Raw genomic sequence first — 19,977 nt, 5'->3', positions numbered from 1 at the left:
ATCACCGTTTATTAGGCTGCTCCGCGTCGTTAAGATAATATGATTGTCTCCCTGATGTAGAAGTTGTTATGATTTTTTTTTTGTTATTCATGAAGCACAACGATATATATACAAGATACTGTATCTTGTCAAGAGCTCTGGAAATGAAAACAAAACAAACAGTTCAACTGCATCTCTCCACTCTCTCCACCTATAATGATGTTTGTGATCTGTGTGTGTTTGACCTACAGGCTCTTAATGGTTTTGTCCTGGTCGTCACCGCCGATGGAACCATCTTCTACTCCTCTCACACCATCCAGGATTACCTGGGCTTCCACCAGGTACTGTATGTCCCCTCTCTCTTTCTCTCCGTCCTGTGGCTCAGCGCGGGGTCAACCCTCGGCCATGTGTGTCCGTCGTCTACCTTAAGTTTAGTGTGCCTTTACCAGTCATTGCATTCTATAAGGACTAAACAGGCATGTGACAGGACAGCTTGATCGCCTTTGGGGTCTTGACAGACTAATGCCAATTAATGGCACTGGGTCACCGCTGTGTGTGTGTGTGTGTGTGTGTGTGTGTGTGTGTGTGTGTGTGTGTGTGTGTGTGTGTGTGTGTGTGTGTGTGTGTGTGTGTGTGTGTGTGTGTGTGTGTGTGTGTGTGTGTGTGTGTGTGTGTGTGTGTGTGTGTGTGTGTGTGTGTGTGTGTGTGTGTGTGTGTGTGTGTGTGTGTGTAATTCATTAACAGACCAAATCAATCATCAATTGACTGATTCATTCATTCATTTAAACATGTTAGCTCATTTGAAAACGTCATGCAAACCACATTGTAGGCATTTTACACTGGGTGCTTTGTGCAGAAATAGATGGTCGAATCGTGGTTAATGAAGTGCCACAGTCCTAAGCGTGCTATAATTAGGAACAAACTGGTGACATGGGATTTCCTAAGCTTACAGGTCCTTTCAGTGAACCTCACGTCGGTGGTAGAGCAACTACATTTACATTTACATTTACATTTAGTCATTTAGCTGACGCTTTTATCCAAAGCGACTTACATGTTCTGTACGACAAGCCATCAGGAAGGGCACAACTCTATCAGCTGAGCAACAATGTTCATCAAAGTGTTGAGTGCTACGGTGTAGGTTAGTTTATTAGGACAAGTGCATGACAGTAAAATTAGTTAGTTTTTTTTTTTTTTTTTTTTTTTTTAGATAATCGTTGAAGAAGTGCGTCTTTAGTCGACGGCGAAAGATTGGACGTGTTTCGGCTGTCCTAACTGGGGTGGGTAGTTCATTCCACCATTGTGGGGCAAGGACTGAGAATAGGCAACTTCTCTTTGATGACCCTCCCGGAGCTTGGATAGGAGTAGGTCTGAGGCGGCCAGAAGATGCAGAGCGTAGGGGTCTTGAGGGTGTGTAGTTAGAGACCATTGACCGGAGGTAGGCGGGAGCGGTTCCCTTTGCCGCACGGTATGCTAGGTCGAGGGCCTTGAAGCGGATTCGTGCAGCAATGGGGAGCCAGCTATGCATGGCTGCTACAGTGATGCTGTGATTTAACACAGTCGCTTCTCTTCCATTATCCTAAAAGTAAACAATGTCATATTTAGAGCTGAACGAGTTCTAGAAATTCTAAGTCAACAAATAATCACAGGATTTTGTCGACTAATTGATCAGTTGATTTTGTCGACAAATCTGTAAAATTGTGTTTCCTACACAGAAGGCCCATTTTAAAGGTGACATTATGATAAATGTGACATGTTATGATAAGGCGACATGTTATGCTAAACGTGACATGTTATGATAAAGGTGACATGGTATGATAAAGGTGACATGGTATGATAAAGGTGACATGTTATGCTAAAGGTGACATGTTATGGAGAATGTGTTACCATTGACTGAAGGAATGCTCGTTGTCTGGTCAATGTAACATAATAAGGAGACGGTAGCCAAAGTAACCAACAAAAGATATTTAATTAATATTTACCATGGTTTTTGTGATCAAAGGGTAAAAGGGTAACATAAAATAATGACAAACAAAACACAAAGCTGTACAAACAGGATGAGCATCAGAGACTTCTTCTTCTTCTTCTTCTTCTTCTTCTTCTTCTTCTTCTTCTTCTTCTTCTTCTTCTTCTTCTTCTTCTTCTTCTTCTTCTTCTTCTTCTTCTTCTTCTACTTTTTTTTTTTTTTTTTTTTTTTGTGTATTTTATTTTTTTATTATTTTTTAAACAAACACATAAACAAACATGACAACACACGACAACACATGACAACATCCAGACCTTTCGGCACATTTTTTCCGGTTGAAACCATCGTGATGCTATCAGTTTTTTAGCCACTGTAATACCAGCTAAAACCAATCTCTTTTGTTGTATAGGTACTGCATATTCAAAAACATCATTCAGCAGTAATATAGAGGGGTGTACAGGTATATTCAGAATTAAGAGATTTGATAATTGCTGGGTCACTTCTTTCCAGAATATCTTAACTGGTGGGCAGTCCCAATACATGTGCATAAATGTCCCCTCGTCCCCATTTGTACATAAGGAGCATTTGGAGTCTTGTTTAAGACCCATTCTGTTCAGTCTTATAGGAGTCAAGTATGTCCTATGAATATAGTTAAGATTGATTTGTTGATGGTCCGGGTTCCTTGATGCAAGTCGAACATTTGCCCAGGCTTCTTGCCAATCAAAATCTTTTTCTAGGTCTGGTATATCCCTCCTCCAAACAGAGTCTAGGTGGAGGGTTTCATACGAAGCCGTTAGTAATTGATGATAAAAATCTGATACAAAACCTCTCGATGTCTCTCTTTCATAGAAAAATTTGTGGTATCTGTGGTGTGCAATTGGTGTCTTTAATGGAACACCCTGAGTCTTCAAACATATCAATAATTGTGCGTAAAAAAGAAATGTGGAACCGGTGAGATTAAACTTTTTTTCTATTTCATCATAGCTACAAATACCTTTGTAACTGAGGGGTACAATTCCCTGACTGTATTACTAGATATGATACTTACTACCACTACCTTTGTACTTAATATTCGGCCACCCAGTACACGGCATAAATATATTATCATGAACACTCTCACGTAGATGAAACGGATCCAACACAAATGTACGAATTAGAAACAGGTCTTTATTTCCTACACAGCGATGGTGTGTAGAATAAGCACTTAATCACTTAATTACATTTATGAATTGAAATAGTATGCACTTTTATGGCAAGGAGTATTCGTCGGTATATCAATAGAGAATGTCCAATCTCTGAAGGCGCAGGTGGTAAATATACGACCTGGAATAGTTAAGGAATAACAGCAATGATACTTTAATGATTATAGGCTGGATACACTAGAGGGGGTTAATCCGGTCGCTTGTAAGCCGACAGGAGTAGGAGGGGGGGGGGGGGTAGAATCCAGCTGCCTCGTCCGGCCAAGGGTATCCCAGGTGAACCCACTGTAGTGCCGTTCAATGCGCCGGCGATCCTTGGACCACAGATGAAAGCAGGTGGACTCTTTGTGGGCCGGCTCTCTCCGGTCCACGGGGGAGAGACGTGAAGAGACCTCGTCTTGCAGAGCGTCTCCTCACCTTGCGTCCTCTCCAGGGGGGGGGGTTCCAACACACGGCAGTGTCGGGGGTCTTTATCCATGGAATAATCAAAGTATCCAAAGCATAATCCGTGCCTGGGAAGGCGGGCTGTCGTCGGTAGAATAATCCGGTATACAGGTCCACTCGCTCGTCGGCTCTGGGGCTCCTCGGGTGCAGCTTCACATAGGGTCAACCACCCTGGGTAAGCAGCCAGTTCTCTGCCCGAAACGATGGGGTACTGACTACGGTAGTATTCTCACCGCACGAAGCACTATATATTAACAGACTATTATTAGCTTAATAGACTACGTCCAACTCGACGATATAGTGCCAAATATGACTATTCAAATATTAATATACACGATGTCTCAATACCGATGGTAGGCGAACTTGGCCTTACTCCCACACGTGGCGTCGCGGGGAGGCTTTACGTCTGTGACTCTATTGGAGGGTAAGAAACTGGACTGAAAAGAAAGTCCTACTTTAGTAGCGCAGTATATATACGCACTATGAACAAATAGTCCCATTAGTGGTGCGGTAGCCAAATTCCTACGCGGAACTAGGACTTGTTCGTACATGTCGAGCGGTACGTTTGAACTGGGTCTGAGGGGTATGGCAGCCTGGCACCAAGGTCTCGACCAATAGTAGAATGGAGACTATTATGGGATGTTCAGTAGGCTAGAATGGATATTCAATGCATATTGTACAAGGAATATACAAGGGATATCAGGGAATATTAGAGAATATACAAATACAATTAAATATATATATATAAATAAATATATATATTCGGTTTAATCTGGCCCTTCACAACAGCCACCCCCTGAATAGGTCCCAGACCTAATCAGTTAAACAGAGACAGATTAATCGCGTTGTCTATTTACACATAAGGGTTTGCTGTAGGGGTCAGTCAACTTCACAAAGTCATAGGGTTGTAGGGTCATGGTCATCATCGATTGTGTCTGGGAGTCGAGGCAGTTCTATGAGCCTTGCCACGGGACGGGTGTAAGTGCGACCCTGGACGAGCACTTCAGCTGCTCGGACCTTGCCGTCGGCACCGGTGATCACTTTGCTTACGCGGCCGGCCGGCCACATAGCTCTGGGCAGTGATTGATCAATAATCATGACGACTGTTCCTTCTGTCAAATTGTCTCTCTCCTTTACCCCCTTCTGGCGGGTCTGTAGAGACGGTAGGTAGTGCAGTAGGAAACTGTTCCAAAACTTGTCGGCTAATACTTGGCTGTACCTCCACATTCGTCGGCCGTTCGCTTCTTCAGGCCGGTACATGGTCTGGGGTAATGTGGGATCTAGCCGCCCCATCAGGAGTGTGTTGGGGGTAACTGGGTCGATATCCGCCACATCACTGGAGACATATCCGAGGGGCTTCGAGTTAAGTACTCCCTCAATCTCCGTGAGGACTGTCATTAGGACTTCTTCCGCCACAGTCTGGGCCCCAAGTACTGCGTACAGGGCTGTCTTTATGGAGCGCACTTCTCGTTCCCAAGTGCCACCGAAGTGGGGTGCGTTTGGGGGGTTGAATTGGAAATCAACCTGTGCTGGAGCGAGGTGGGTCTTAAGTTCTGGGCCCATAGCTTGGAAGCTCTCTCTCAGCTCTCTTTCGCCGCCTTTGAAGTTTGTCCCATGATCGGACAATAGGGTAGACGGTCTTCCCTTCCGTGATGTGAATCTACGGAAGGCCATAAGGAATGAGTCTGTGCTCATGGTCGGGAGAAGCTCGATGTGTATCGCTCTGGTGGTCATGCATTTGAATACAATACCCCACCGCTTCTCGGTTCCTCTTCCTTTCTTTATGTGCAGCGGGCCAAAGCAGTCCATACCCGTTGAGTGGAATGGCTTGTCACCGATTCGGAGGCGACATGGAGGAAGGTCAGCCATCCTTGGTATGCTGGGCTGCGCGCGCCACTTGCGGCAGTCTAGACATGTTCGTTGGAAGCGTCGTACCGCCTCTCTTCCTTGTAGGATCCAGTAACGACGTCTGATTTCCGCGAAGACTCTTTCTGCTCCTGCGTGATGTACATCCTCATCGTATTTCTTTATAATCAGCTCTGTGACCTTGTGTCGGCTGTTCAATACGATCGGGTATTTAATGTCATCCGGTAGATTGGGGGCTCTGCGTAGGCGACCACCCACTCTGATGAGGGTATGAGCGTCGCTCTCGGGGGCCAGGTGAATTAATCTGCTGTCGGATGGGACGGGCTTTCCTCCCTGTAGACAGGCCAATTCATCGGGGAACGAGTCTCTCTGGGCTCGCTGCAGTAGAAGCAATTCTGCTTCCTCGTAGTTAGCTGCTGACATATCAGCGGGGGACTTGCACTCCGGGTGGTACCGCAGGAATGTTCTTTGTTGTGCACTCTCTATGGACGTGCAATCGTTTATGTTAGGGTCGGTGGAGCCTACGGTGCTCAATCCACAGAACACAGACTTCTTAATTTCCACCTCCTCTGGACTTGCTTCCCTCGGGATAGGCATGGGCCACTGTCCTTCCGGGAGTCTTAGAAATGCGGGGCCGTCACTGTAGACATTGCGACGGGTGAGGTCATCCAGGGGCATCCCCCGGGTGATGACGTCAGCTGGGTTCTGTTTTGTATCAACGTAGCGCCACTCTGTTTCTCCGGTTAACTCTTCGGTTAAGTCTTGAATCTCGGTGACTCTGACTCCCACGAAGACTTTGTACTTGCATGAGTCCGATTTGATCCAGGCGAGTACCGTCGTGGAATCTGACCACAGGATTGTTCTAGACACCGGTATGGTGAGCTCACGTTGGATGAGCGTGGCTAGGTGCGCTCCGGCTAGGGCTGCGCAGAGCTCTAGACGTGGGATAGATTGTTGCTTGCGTGGGGCTATTCTCGAGCGGGCGAGGACAAATGCTGTGTAGATCTCTCCCCCCTGGTCTTGGGCCCGCAAGTAGGCTACTGATCCGTATGCGACCTCTGAGGCGTCACTGAAGACGTGTAAGTCCATTTTACATGTCTCTGGCCTCACCGTGGGTGGGAAGTAGCTTCGGCGCATATTAACGCCTGGGAGTGAGTGGAGCTCCATCTCCCACTCTCTCCAGGTGGATGCAAGGTGTGCGGGAATGGGGTCGTCCCAGCCCTGGTCCTTGTCCCACAATGCTCGTACAATCATTTTTGCCCTGGTGGTGTACGGTAGAATACATCCTAGCGGGTCATATTGTCGGGCGAGTGTTGTGTACACACTCCGTCTGGTGGTCGGCGCCGCCGCCGGCCTTCCCTGCTCCGTAGTCAGGGGCTTGTGTCTGTAGTGAAGCGAATCTGTTTTGAATCGCCACACCAATCCCAGGGTCATCTCCTGGGCTTCTCCCGGGATTGTAGCCATCCAGGTCTCGCTGCTGGCTGCCTTGTCCTCGGAGGAGAGGCTGCGCAGTACTTGCGGATCGCTGCTGGCCCACTGCCTGAGATCAAAGCCGCCTTTGATCAATGAGGCGCGGAGTTTAATCAGGAGAGCCTCGGCTTCTTCCTGGGTTGAAAGGCTTTGTAGACAGTTGTCTACGTAGAAGCTGTTCTTTACGCTGTGTCGGACCTCTTCGTCCGCTGCTGGGTCCTCTGCTACATGTTTCTGTAGTGCAAATGTCGCACAGCAGGGGCTGCACGTCGTTCCGAAGGGGAGGACTTCCCATTGGTAGATGGCTGGGTGCTCATCTCCTGGCTTCTCTCTCCATAGGAACCGTAACAGGGGCTTGTCCGCCTCTACTAATCTCACCTGCAGGAACATTCCTTTAATGTCCGCGCTGATGGCCACCTTTTCCTGGCGGAAGCGGAGTAGAACGCCGAGTAGGGAGGGGCCGAGTGTGGGACCGGGCAGTAACTCTTTATTCAGATTTTGGGATCCGATCTGGTAGCTGCAGTTAAATACTATGCGGTCTTTACCGTTGTGATGGACCTTGTGGTGGGGCACGTACCACGATTCAGTGGTCTGGTCAGCCTCTTTAATGTCCATCTTTGTGACGTGTCCCGCTGTGATGAGCTTCTCAATCTCAGCGCGGTATACACTCTCTTGGGCGGGGTTCTTGGCTAAGCGCCGCTCCGTGTTCAGCAGGTACCGTTCTGTGGCGTCTGTCTTGGCGTGGAAAGTAGGCATTCCTTCTCGCCGCAGGAGTGGCGTGGCGTATCTCAACACGCCGTTGACCGGGACTCTCTTGGTCCCTGTCTCGAGGAGGTGAATGGCGTAAATGTCATCTTTAGAGCGAATGTCTTTCTTTCCATTCTTAAAGGGCATTTGTTCCAAGCTCCATAGCCGCTCTACGTGTTGCAGGAGTGCGGTTTCTCCCTCTGTGACTCGGGAGTGGAGACATCTAGTGGCTGTACTTCGGTTGAGAGATTTGGCGAGCGGGCCTTGGAGAGTCCATCCCAAACGGGTCTCGACTGCTGCAGGGCAGCCTCGGGGTCCGGTATGAACCCGGTCTATCGGGACAATGAGGTCTGCATGGTCGGAGCCTATCAACAGGGTCGGCATAGCATTGTCTATGAGCGGGATCGGTAACTTGCGCAGATGTGCATATTTCTCCATCAGCTTGGCGACGGGGTATGTGTACCGCGACAGTCCTATTTCTTGGCTGGTGAAAGCGTCTGCAATCTGGTACCGTCGCTCAGGCTGGCCGCTTGCTGCGATAGAGAATGAGACATTCTCGCCCTTTATCGTCTTCAAATCTCGTCTTATTGTCCGAATTGTCATTTGGGTTTCGCTTCCCCGCAGCCCTAGCTGAGCCGCAGCGGAGGCGAGCAGCAGGGTCTTCTCTGACCCGTCATCGAGGACGGCGTAAGTGTCCAGGACTTTATTCTGGTAGCTTAGTGTCACACGCACTACTTTTAGGAGTACTCGAGCTCCACTGCTGCTGGCGGGATCGATGTACATGACGCTCGCTTTGCGGCTGGATGGTGCAGGTGAAGGACGCCGTCTGTTACTGTCGTGAAGTATGTCCAGATGGGCTCCATCGCACTTGGTGCACCTTTTCTTTAAGCGGCATTCGGCTGCCATGTGTGAGCGCGCACAGCGAAAACAGCGCTTGTTGGACTTTATCCATTGACCTGCTTCCTCCGCGTTCAGCTTGGGGAAGGAGTCACATTGCGCTAGCCAGTGTTCTTTCTCACAGTAGGGGCACACTATCTTCCACTTCTCCGTTCTGGAGGGGGTACTGTGGCTCCTGCTGCTCGGTACTGACTCCGATTGGTGCATCACAGTCACCGATCTTCTTCCATCATTTAGTCGTCTGGTTCCTTCTCTGGAGCCAGGGGTGCTCCGTCCGAATGTATCTAGCCGTAGGCTGCTGACTTCTCTCGCCAGGAAGTCTGCTAGATCGAGGAGGTTCGGTTCGGGGCCATTCGGATCTCTGTGGTCCCTCTGCCGCCTAAAGCGCTCCTGACGAGCGGGCGGCAGCTTCTCCAGAATCCTTTCCACATTTGAGTTGGCGTAAAGTTCATACTTCCCCTTCTCTCTTTGCGCTCCCAACATCCCTACCAGGGACTGCACTCTGATGGACAGGTCGTCCAGTGCTCGATTGTCTATTGCTGGGGGTAAGCGGTCGATGTGTCGGATCTCCTGGATCACGTAATCCCATATGCGCCCATACCTCTGGTCCAATGCTACCAGCGCTGCTGTGTATGGGGTGGTGGAAGTCGCGTAGGCGAGCGCTATATTATGTGCGCGGGGCACCTTTAAGTGCTGCAGTAGGATGGCGTATTTGTGGCGTTCATCCAATACATCCACCAACATGGTCTCCAGACACATGCGGAGTTCTGTATACTGGGCCCGGTTCTCTTGGGTGAAGTCGGGTACCATAGGCGTGCCAATGTATGACGCTGACTGTGGATACATCGGCGAGCGTTGGGGGAGAGGCCTCCTAGGCGAGTCTCCTCCCGCTCCTTGGTATGGGCTGGTACCGGCAGTGTACCATGGCCCGCTTGTCCAGGTGCTGTTCCTCGGTGCGGGTCGTGCGTCGTGCTCACCCGTGTATAGAGTCGGGGGTCTGTAGCGCAGCTCCGCGGGAGTATAGCCTGGGCTGTACCGGACCTCCTGGTCCGGTAGAGTACTGTGCTGTCTTCGGGCGTGGTTCTCCTCCTCTTCCTCTTCGTCTTCAGTTAGGTCATCCAGTGCTTGTAGTCTCTGGTTTAGCCTCTCCACAGGATATGCTGCTCCTTCCCGGTTGCTAGGTCTCGCTTGGACCGGTGGGGGGAGGTGGTCTGTGGGGGGTATAGACCTCGTCTGTTGGTCAAGTTCAGGGTTGTTTACTCGGCTAGGGGATGCCGCCCTGGAGGTGTGTCTAGACGAGTTCCTGGAGCCTCTGGCAGAGGGAGAGGGTGTTGTCCGTCTGATCAGCTGTTCTATTAGTTGCGACTGCTGTCTGTCGCTCGCTGCGTCCCGTTGAGCACCGGCTCGTTCTCGGGCCACATTCTCTTCCATCTGAATGCGTCTTATTTCTAGACGTATCTGCTCGTGTTCGCTTCGCTGCTGGATCTGCAGTCGATCGCGTTCACCCTGGAGTCTATCGCGTTCAGTAGAGGCTTTCAGGCTGACGAGGAATGCCTGCTGTAGTGTCCTCTCTGCCTCGCTGGGAGAAGGCGGTTGTATAGGGGAGCCTTCCCTCGGGGTACTCCTTGCGGAGCCTTGGAGTTCTATCTCCACGGTGCTCTCCCCGTCTTCTTCCGTGCCGAGTTCTCTCTCGGTAGCGTTGTATTCCTCCCGGGACTCATCGGGGACTACTTCTTCAGTACTGGCGGGGTGTGAAGTCATGTCTGGTTCCCACTGGTCCCCACCGTGAACTTGGTCAGTTACATTAGAGCCCGTAGGGGCCTCTATGGTCGGGGTAGTCTGGGCGTTGGGGTTAGACATACTTTTACTTTCTAGTTTTACCGCGTTTACTGTTAGTAGAAGACTAGGTTGTTGACTGACAGCGTAAGCCTCTAAGTACTGAGGGAGCCGTCGTTCGCGCTGCGGGCGTTGGTTAGGAGGATCGTTTCGTGGAGTGTTCATCATAGGCCATTTCAATATTAATAACACTATATTAATATTACACTAATTACCATCCGGCTCGAAGGACCAATTGTAACTGAGGGGTACAATTCCCTGACTGTATTACTAGATATGATACTTACTACCACTACCTTTGTACTTAATATTCGGCCACCCAGTACACGGCATAAATATATTATCATGAACACTCTCACGTAGATGAAACGGATCCAACACAAATGTACGAATTAGAAACAGGTCTTTATTTCCTACACAGCGATGGTGTGTAGAATAAGCACTTAATCACTTAATTACATTTATGAATTGAAATAGTATGCACTTTTATGGCAAGGAGTATTCGTCGGTATATCAATAGAGAATGTCCAATCTCTGAAGGCGCAGGTGGTAAATATACGACCTGGAATAGTTAAGGAATAACAGCAATGATACTTTAATGATTATAGGCTGGATACACTAGAGGGGGTTAATCCGGTCGCTTGTAAGCCGACAGGAGTAGGAGGGGGGGGGGGTAGAATCCAGCTGCCTCGTCCGGCCAAGGGTATCCCAGGTGAACCCACTGTAGTGCCGTTCAATGCGCCGGCGATCCTTGGACCACAGATGAAAGCAGGTGGACTCTTTGTGGGCCGGCTCTCTCCGGTCCACGGGGGAGAGACGTGAAGAGACCTCGTTTTGCAGAGCGTCTCCTCACCTTGCGTCCTCTCCAGGGGGGGGGGTTCCAACACACGGCAGTGTCGGGGGTCTTTATCCATGGAATAATCAAAGTATCCAAAGCATAATCCGTGCCTGGGAAGGCGGGCTGTCGTCGGTAGAATAATCCGGTATACAGGTCCACTCGCTCGTCGGCTCTGGGGCTCCTCGGGTGCAGCTTCACATAGGGTCAACCACCCTGGGTAAGCAGCCAGTTCTCTGCCCGAAACGATGGGGTACTGACTACGGTAGTATTCTCACCGCACGAAGCACTATATATTAACAGACTATTATTAGCTTAATAGACTACGTCCAACTCGACGATATAGTGCCAAATATGACTATTCAAATATTAATATACACGATGTCTCAATACCGATGGTAGGCGAACTTGGCCTTACTCCCACACGTGGCGTCGCGGGGAGGCTTTACGTCTGTGACTCTATTGGAGGGTAAGAAACTGGACTGAAAAGAAAGTCCTACTTTAGTAGCGCAGTATATATACGCACTATGAACAAATAGTCCCATTAGTGGTGCGGTAGCCAAATTCCTACGCGGAACTAGGACTTGTTCGTACATGTCGAGCGGTACGTTTGAACTGGGTCTGAGGGGTATGGCAGCCTGGCACCAAGGTCTCGACCAATAGTAGAATGGAGACTATTATGGGATGTTCAGTAGGCTAGAATGGATATTCAATGCATATTGTACAAGGAATATACAAGGGATATCAGGGAATATTAGAGAATATACAAATACAATTAAATATATATATATAAATAAATATATATATATTCGGTTTAATCTGGCCCTTCACAACAACCTTGTTTGTTGAAAACATCTCCTAATGTATGTATGCCTTGCTTTTCCCATCTAGGGAATCTTATAGGTCGTTTTCTAATCAGGAGTGCATTGTTATTGAATAAGGGAGTATGATTATGCCATTTATGTGGATTAGAATATTTTTTGTGTGTTTCACGCCATATCCGGATCGCATGTGTAATTATGGGGCCAAATTTCAGTTCGCATTGCTTAATTGATATTTTGGTGTATACTATGTCCTGCAGTCTCTGTGGTGCTACTATATTTACTTCTAAATTTCTCCAGGATACTGATGCTTGGGGTTCAAACCAGGTTGTCAGTGGTCTTAAAGTGTACGCCTTAAAATAGTGGAAAAAATTTGGGATTGCCATCCCTCCGTCGGCTTTGTTTCTCTGTGCGGTGGATCTTTTTATACGTGGTGGTTTGTTATTCCAAATAAATTTATATGCGGAAGAGTGTAATTTTTTCCAGTAACCATCTGGAGGGGGTAACGGAAGCATTGAGCTGATGAAGTTGATTCTAGGTAAGACATCCATCTTAACTATTGAAACCCGTGCCTGTACTGAGTTTTTAAGTTTTGACCACCTGTCAAGGTCGCATTTGATTTTATTTTGGATTTCTGTGTAATTGTGTTTCACCGTTTGGCTTATGGTAGGGAATATTTCAACTCCCAAGCATGTAAAGTGTTTAACCATTGGTATTTCCCCTGGAAGACTTGTATTCTCTGCAGGGGCGTTCAGTGGAAGGAAAGCCAACTTTGGCCAGTTTATTTTAAATCCTGATAGGTCGCCAAAGTCATTAATCAACTTGAGAAGATAAGGCATTGCGGTGTTAGGGTTTTGCATGAACAGTATTACGTCGTCCGCATATAGACTAATTTTGTGTTGTGTGCCCTTGATTACGATTGGTTCTATGAGTTGGGATTGTCTTATATATTGTGCTAAAGGTTCTAGTGATAAATCAAATAGTCCGGGACTAAGAGGGCAACCCTGTCTAGAAGAGCGTGATACCGGAAATATTCCGGAGGTGATTATACCTGTTGAAATCATGGCAGATGGGTCTTTGTATAATACTTTAATCATATCAATGAATCCTTTTCCTAACCCCATCCTTTCTAATACCGCTGAGAAGTGCCACAGAACAAGTGACACTTTTTGACAATGACATCCTGGGTCGTTCCTATATGACCAGTATAAATCTTGGAACTGAACTCTGGAAAGACAGCTCTATGACAGCTCTACTTATAAAAAAATGGAACTGAGCCTTTAAATGTCTCCATAGAAAATGTCTGTGAAAAGCTGTGAAAAGGGAGTGAACCAACGGAATGTGGGCCTCTGGAGAGGAGAGAGACAGAGACAGAGGAGAAAGAGCTGTGTAATGTTAAACCCTTTCAGACGGGAAGGGTTGCTGGTTGAAGTCTTGAATCAGAAGAGGAAGGAGAGGAGAGCAGACTATAATGACTATAATGTAATGTAAACTAATGTAATATAGTACACCGAGTACTGTAGTGTACCTGTAACCTATTGTACCTGTATATCTCTGTATATGTATGTGGTGGGCTATGTAAGATATATTACGGAAGTCTGCCTCGTCCTCGTCTCAGAACGAAAGAGGCCCCATGCAGTAGGGAAGTGACCGGCTGGAATGCAAGGCCAAGAAGGGGGGGCGCTAGTCAGAGGGGCATTGTATTCTTATAAATTACTTGATTTGATATGTAACTGCAAAGTAACAAATAACTGAAGGAGGGATATGACACGTACTGTACAGTGATTGGAGCTATGTACTGACGATGGCGTGACGTGACGGACCTTATAAAAAGGGCCAACTGGCGAGAGCACGGGGTGATTTTTACACTGAGCTGGAGAGAGAAGAAGAATGGTACTTAGAGACTTTTTTGAGAGATTTTGAGGAGAGGACTGAAACCTGATATATAGTAAGCTGAAAAACCTGTGTACTTTTATAAATGAAACTGAACCCTTAAATGTAATTTTCTACTGTTAAAAAATAAAAACAATCCTCTTTTGGAAACCACGTTTTGCTTCTATTTTTCCCAAAAAGACGGGTAAGGATGGAGATGTATTTTTGCATTGTAACTTTACCAGTAATAATAATAATAATAATAATAATAATGATAATGTGCACCAATGTGCCTGTATTGTGCCTAATATATGATATAAAAAAGAACTTTTTCCCCAGACGGAGGAGGAGGAGAAAGGTGGGTTCGGCAAGCCTGGTTTTATCAAGTAATGCCATATAGTGATAAGATGTGTAAGTGGCTTTATCCCTAGCTATAATGGGGATATAACTATAACTATAGGCTTTATCCCTACGGAGTAAAAGGAGACTTATGATTATGCATTAAGGACTAAAGGTGCATTCTGTATAATGGGGATATAACTATGACTATAGGCTTTATCCCTACGGAGTAAAAGGAGACTTATGATTATGCATTAAGGACTAAAGGTGCATTCTGTATAATGGGGATATAACTATAACTATAGGCTTTATCCCTACGGAGTAAAAGGAGACTTATGATTATGCATTAAGGACTAAAGGTGCATTCTGTATAATGGGGATATAACTATGACTATAGGCTTTATCCCTACGGAGTAAAAGGAGACTTATGATTATGCATTAAGGACTAAAGGTGCATTCTGTATAATGGGGATATAACTATAACTATAGGCTTTATCCCTACGGAGTAAAAGGAGACTTATGATTATGCATTAAGGACTAAAGGTGAATTCTGTATAATGGGATTATCAAGTAAAGCCATATAATGATAATACGTGTACATAGGATAGGGAAAATGGACCTCATCTAAGAAAAGAGAGTCCTTCCCAGTGCAAATAGAATAAAAATTATACCCCGCAACTCCATTTAATCAACTGTATTACTGGAGGGGACGGGGGGTTCCTGTGTGTGAGCCGAGGTCTGCTGAGTTTAAGCCCTGAACGTTATAGACAAATTGAGTCCTAGAGGTCTCACGCTTCGCGGGACGCTGCTTGAAGCTGGGATTCGGACTAAAGAGTTATGGGATAATCAATCTGACCTCGGTTTACGACCGGTGCTCAACATGGCGTCCCTGGCGATGTGCATTTATACTAACCAAAATAGGTGCTAAAACGGCCGAAGAAGACAGGACTACTGTCAAAATCCTCTGGAGTAAAATTAAATTACAGATTTGGCAAAATCAAAAAAGTAGGAGGTTCTACTTAAACAAAGGATCACGCTTAAAGTATATTTTTGTGATTGCGGTAAAAAGGTTTACTCATGACTAAAAAGTTACGTAATGTTTTCTTACAGTCAAAAAAAAAAAAAAAAAAAAAAAAAGTAGGAGGTTCTACTTAAACAAAGGATCACGCTTAAAGTATATTTTTGTGATTGCGGTAAAAAGGTTTACTCATGACTAAAAAGTTACGTAATGTTTTCTTACAGTCAAAAAAAAAGTAGGAGGTTCTACTTAAACAAAGGATCACGCTTAAAGTATATTTTTGTGATTGCGGTAAAAAGGTTTACTCATGACTAAAAAGTTACGTAATGTTTTCTTACAGTCAAAAAAAAAAAAAAAAAAAAAGTAGGAGGTTCTACTTAAACAAAGGATCACGCTTAAAGTATATTTTTGTGATTACTGTGAAAATTCTGCTGGGTGAAGTTGCAATGCAAAAATCACTTTCATGCTTTGTTCACAGAAAAGCGAGGGCTTCCTAGCCCAAAGACACTGTTTGTAAGGGGAGACTGGATGTGAAGCGAAGCCAAAACGGCCGTTCACAGAAAGGCGAGGGCTCCCTAGCCCAAAGACACTGTTTGTAAGGGGAGACTGGATGTGAAGCGAAGCCAAAACGGCCGTTCACAGAAAGGCGAGGGCTCCCTAGCCCAAAGACACTGTTTGTAAGGGGAGACTGGATGTGAAGCGAAGCCAAAACGGCCGTTCACAGAAAGGCGAGGGCTCCCTAGCCCAAAGACACTGTTTGTAAGGGGAGACTGGATGTGAAGCGAAGCCAAAACGGCCGTTCACAGAAAGGCGAGGGCTCCCTAGCCCAAAGACACTGTTTGTAAGGGGAGACTGGATGTGAAGCGAAGCCAAAACGGCCGTTCACAGAAAGGCGAGGGCTCCCTAGCCCAAAGACACTGTTTGTAAGGGGAGACTGGATGTGAAGCGAAGCCAAAACGGCCGTTCACAGAAAGGCGAGGGCTCCCTAGCCCAAAGACACTGTTTGTAAGGGGAGACTGGATGTGAAGCGAAGCCAAAACGGCCGTTCACAGAAAGGCGAGGGCTCCCTAGCCCAAAGACACTGTTTGTAAGGGGAGACTGGATGTGAAGCGAAGCCAAAACGGCCGTTCACAGAAAGGCGAGGGCTCCCTAGCCCAAAGACACTGTTTGTAAGGGGAGACTGGATGTGAAGCGAAGCCAAAACGGCCGTTCACAGAAAGGCGAGGGCTCCCTAGCCCAAAGACACTGTTTGTAAGAGGAGACTGGATGTGAAGCGAAGCCAAAACGGCCGTTCACAGAAAGGCGAGGGCTCCCTAGCCCAAAGACACTGTTTGTAAGGGGAGACTGGATGTGGAGCGAAGCCAAAACGGCCGTTCACAGAACTGGAAGCTAACTAGCTCGCCATCCGCCAACAAGCCAGGAGTGTACTGAATGCTAACTGGATGGCTACCTAGCCCGAGGCTACGTGACACGAAGCCAGGCGGAAGCTAACTAGCTCACCATCGGCTAACAGACCAGTGCTAACACGATGTCTCACAATCATTCCCACACCATAGAGGAGGAATTACCCTCGGAGGAGAGATTGGGGGTGTTTATACCCGACCTGGGTCTGGACTACCCAGGAGAACGGGAGGACCGCCCTGAGTCCCCTGATACGTTTGCGGGAAGTGAGGAATTCACAGAACCAAGCGAACCCCTATATCCAGAGCTGCCAGCTGTACAGCAGGCCGTAATTGGAACACGAACGGTTCCGAAGGCTACGGCCCCTGCATACTGGCCCGAAGGCCTGGGACTTCAGGGACAGTGGAGCCCCCTGCCCCAAGTCCCTACAACACACTCTACGCCAGAGGAGCAGACCATGCCCCCTGGCATGTCAAGGTTGAATGAAATCTCATGTACTATCAAACCCAGATCTCAACCAGGAAACCCTAAGCATATACAGCACCTATGGGTCTGCTCCATATGGTTACAAAATTTTGTACCAAAAGGAAACCACACATTTGTGGTTAACCCAGCCAACAGAGGCCTACGTAATGGGGGGGGAATGGCAAAAGCCATACAAGACATGGCAGGACCCGGCTACGCCGACTGGTGTGCAAGAGAAGTGGCCAGACAACCTCATAACCTCCTTAAGGATGGCACAGTGCTGGTAGGAGTCCCCTACCTACTTAAAAATAAGGGTTACGAGGGGATACTGACAATTGCCATGCAAGACATACTGCCCGGAACAGACCTTGAAAGCCAAACCTGAGTACTCCTGGCATATTACAGGAGCATTTTCAGACAAGCCCAGAGAGTAGGCATAACAAGCCTAGTCATGACACTGTTCGGAACAGGGATTTGGCACTATGACGTCAACACGAGCATATGGTGCTTCTTGGAAGCCTACCAAGAAATACCGGCTGCATCCATGGCAGTGGTCTTGCTAGTCCCGGACAAATACCAAGCAAACACAGTGCGCAGAGCTCAAATGGAGGCATGGCCATCACATTACCGAAATGGCTGGGGAAATCTGTTCGAAGAAATTGAGCCCACTATGGTCGGAGACCTCACACAGGTCATGAACGAGGTGGCATACAGAAACCAGACATGGTCTGGTCCTCAGGGAACACCACGGGAAGCGAGTCACTCAGAACAGAGGGCCCAAATCACGTGGCCCCCGTCTGGACCCGGGAGGATGTATGAGGAAATACCAGACACTCGGCCTCCCAGCACTGAGAGAGAAGGCTCAGGGGGTTTCACTAACCCTGGAAGCCCTGCACTCCAGTTTTCCGGTGCGAGGCACACCCAGGAGGGGGTGACGCAGGAACGTAGTCAGGACTCAGGAGCAGACGCGGACCAAGCACGGCCTGTACCCCCTCACAAGTACATCAGCCAGAGGGATCCCCGCTCCATTAGTGACCCCTCTGGATGTGAAATGAGGGAAGTTACTAGCGGGGGACAACTACAGACGCTGGGGGGATCAGCTACACCAATGGCTACATCAACCCCAGGGCGAGATTACTCCCTGGGGTACTTAAGCCCAGGACCACGTGTTCACGAGGAAGTGAAACAAGCGAGAGCAGCCTACACCTCTCGCCGTGGTGAACACTCCGGGGCGAGAGGAATATCTACCGACTCTCACAAAGAAACACCAGACATAACAGTCACTAACTACCCAGTCTGGACCGACAACTCTGACGCACCATGGTCAATTCTCACCTTCACTGGACCATCTTTGACGAGCTATGGTAGATGGGAAACGAGCATGGTAGCGGCAGGAGGCGCTTATTACCGGAACCTGAGGAAACAGGTGATGGAAATAAGGACCAAAGAACCCCTAAAACCGGGCAAGGCAGTAATCACTGAGTGTGATTATAATGTGTTTCACGCGGAGAAAGTTGTCCATGTGACACTGAGCCAAAACAGGTACAATAAAATACAGTCCTCACAAAAGAACTGGGACAATCTGGTGTCCCGGATGAAGGATCTACTGCAGAGAAGAGAAATCTATGCTGGCCATGGTACCAAGGACATGCCCTACCGACTAGCTATAAACCTGATGTGGGGCAGGTCTCAAGTATATGGCCAAAGAGGCATATGGTTGGGGGAGGCAGTAGTCCACGCAATCTCAACCATAAGAAGTGCAAAACACACGGAAATCTGCCTCATGGTAGAACCCAAGGACCATGAGGGAATAACCCAGGCCTTGACTGAAGCAGGAGAGAGTGAGGAGGATGAGGACAGTGAACCGGCATCGGTACCCCTCAATCCCCCTCCAGACACTGAGGGGTCGGGAATTGGACCCAGGAAGGAAAAGTCCAATTCCCAGAGCTCCTCCCGAACAACAGAAAGAGGGAGATCATCCACTCCCCGGAAACCAACAGTACAGTTTGAACCAGAAAGGGATGGACTTGTCAAATCCCGGGCTAAGAGTATTCTTAGACGACTAGGCTGTCCCCAGGAGTCGGGGGACGACCCGACAGATAGCGGACCGGAGTATACTGATTCAGATCAGGACTCAGGAGAAGAGGGAGACCTGGATCGGTCAAGCTCCAGAGCCTCCTCAATGTCCTCATCTAGGTCAAGATCTAGGGAGAGAGTTCGGTACCCAAGGGGCGAACTTCCTAGGCCTCGGAACAAGAGAGCCAAACCGGTCAAACTGAGACCTATAGGCCCCGGGCCCCCCCTGAAGGGCACCGCCTTCCAGTCACCTTCAGGCTTGACCTGGAGCTCAGGATTGGAGGACGTCTCCGACGAAAGTGAAGGAGAATTGGCAGGAGAAGAAACAGGGGATATTATGCCAGCATATCCCGTGACATGGAGGAAGGCTCGGGCCTTAGCACGGTCACCTGAGGCAGAGAAAGTGTTGTCTCACGCGGGAATAACGGAACCATACAAGCATGCATATTTACATGCTGGCTATGACGTACTGCGCGAACAAGTGTACAAACGGGACAGGGCCATGGCCGAAATAGCCAGGAGAGAAAGACACTGGTTGAACAAAGCCCCGTCCATAAGCCCAATCCGAGCCCTGGGACACGGCACAGGGGAACACCGCCCGGAGGTAAGCCCTCACTCCATACTGGCCCAATCTCCCGGAGACATATACCGACCAAGAGGAAAGAGTTTACATACCGACAGGAGTCTGTATGACAGTGCCCAATATGGAGAAAGCAACAAAGCACAAGAATTATTGAGCAAAACCCAAG

General features: G+C 48.0%; 1 protein-coding gene across 1 annotated transcript in view; it reads left to right on the top strand.

The window, feature by feature from the left end:
- Positions 1-230: 230 nt before the first annotated feature.
- LOC311248559 (aryl hydrocarbon receptor-like) overlaps positions 231-19,977 on the top strand; it is a gene marked incomplete at both ends in the record, with an annotated part of 61,091 nt that continues 41,344 nt past the window's right edge. The window contains one exon of the mRNA XM_084339422.1: positions 231-320. Coding sequence (XP_084195548.1) covers positions 231-320 — 90 coding nt within the window. The remainder of the gene's footprint in view (positions 321-19,977) is intronic.

This window comes from Notolepis coatsorum (assembly GCF_963971535.1).
Source record: "Notolepis coatsorum genome assembly, contig: SCAFFOLD_1214, whole genome shotgun sequence".
NCBI lineage: Eukaryota > Metazoa > Chordata > Actinopteri > Aulopiformes > Paralepididae > Notolepis > Notolepis coatsorum.
Note: the sequence above shows the minus strand (reverse complement) of the source record. Positions and strands in the feature narration are given on the sequence as shown.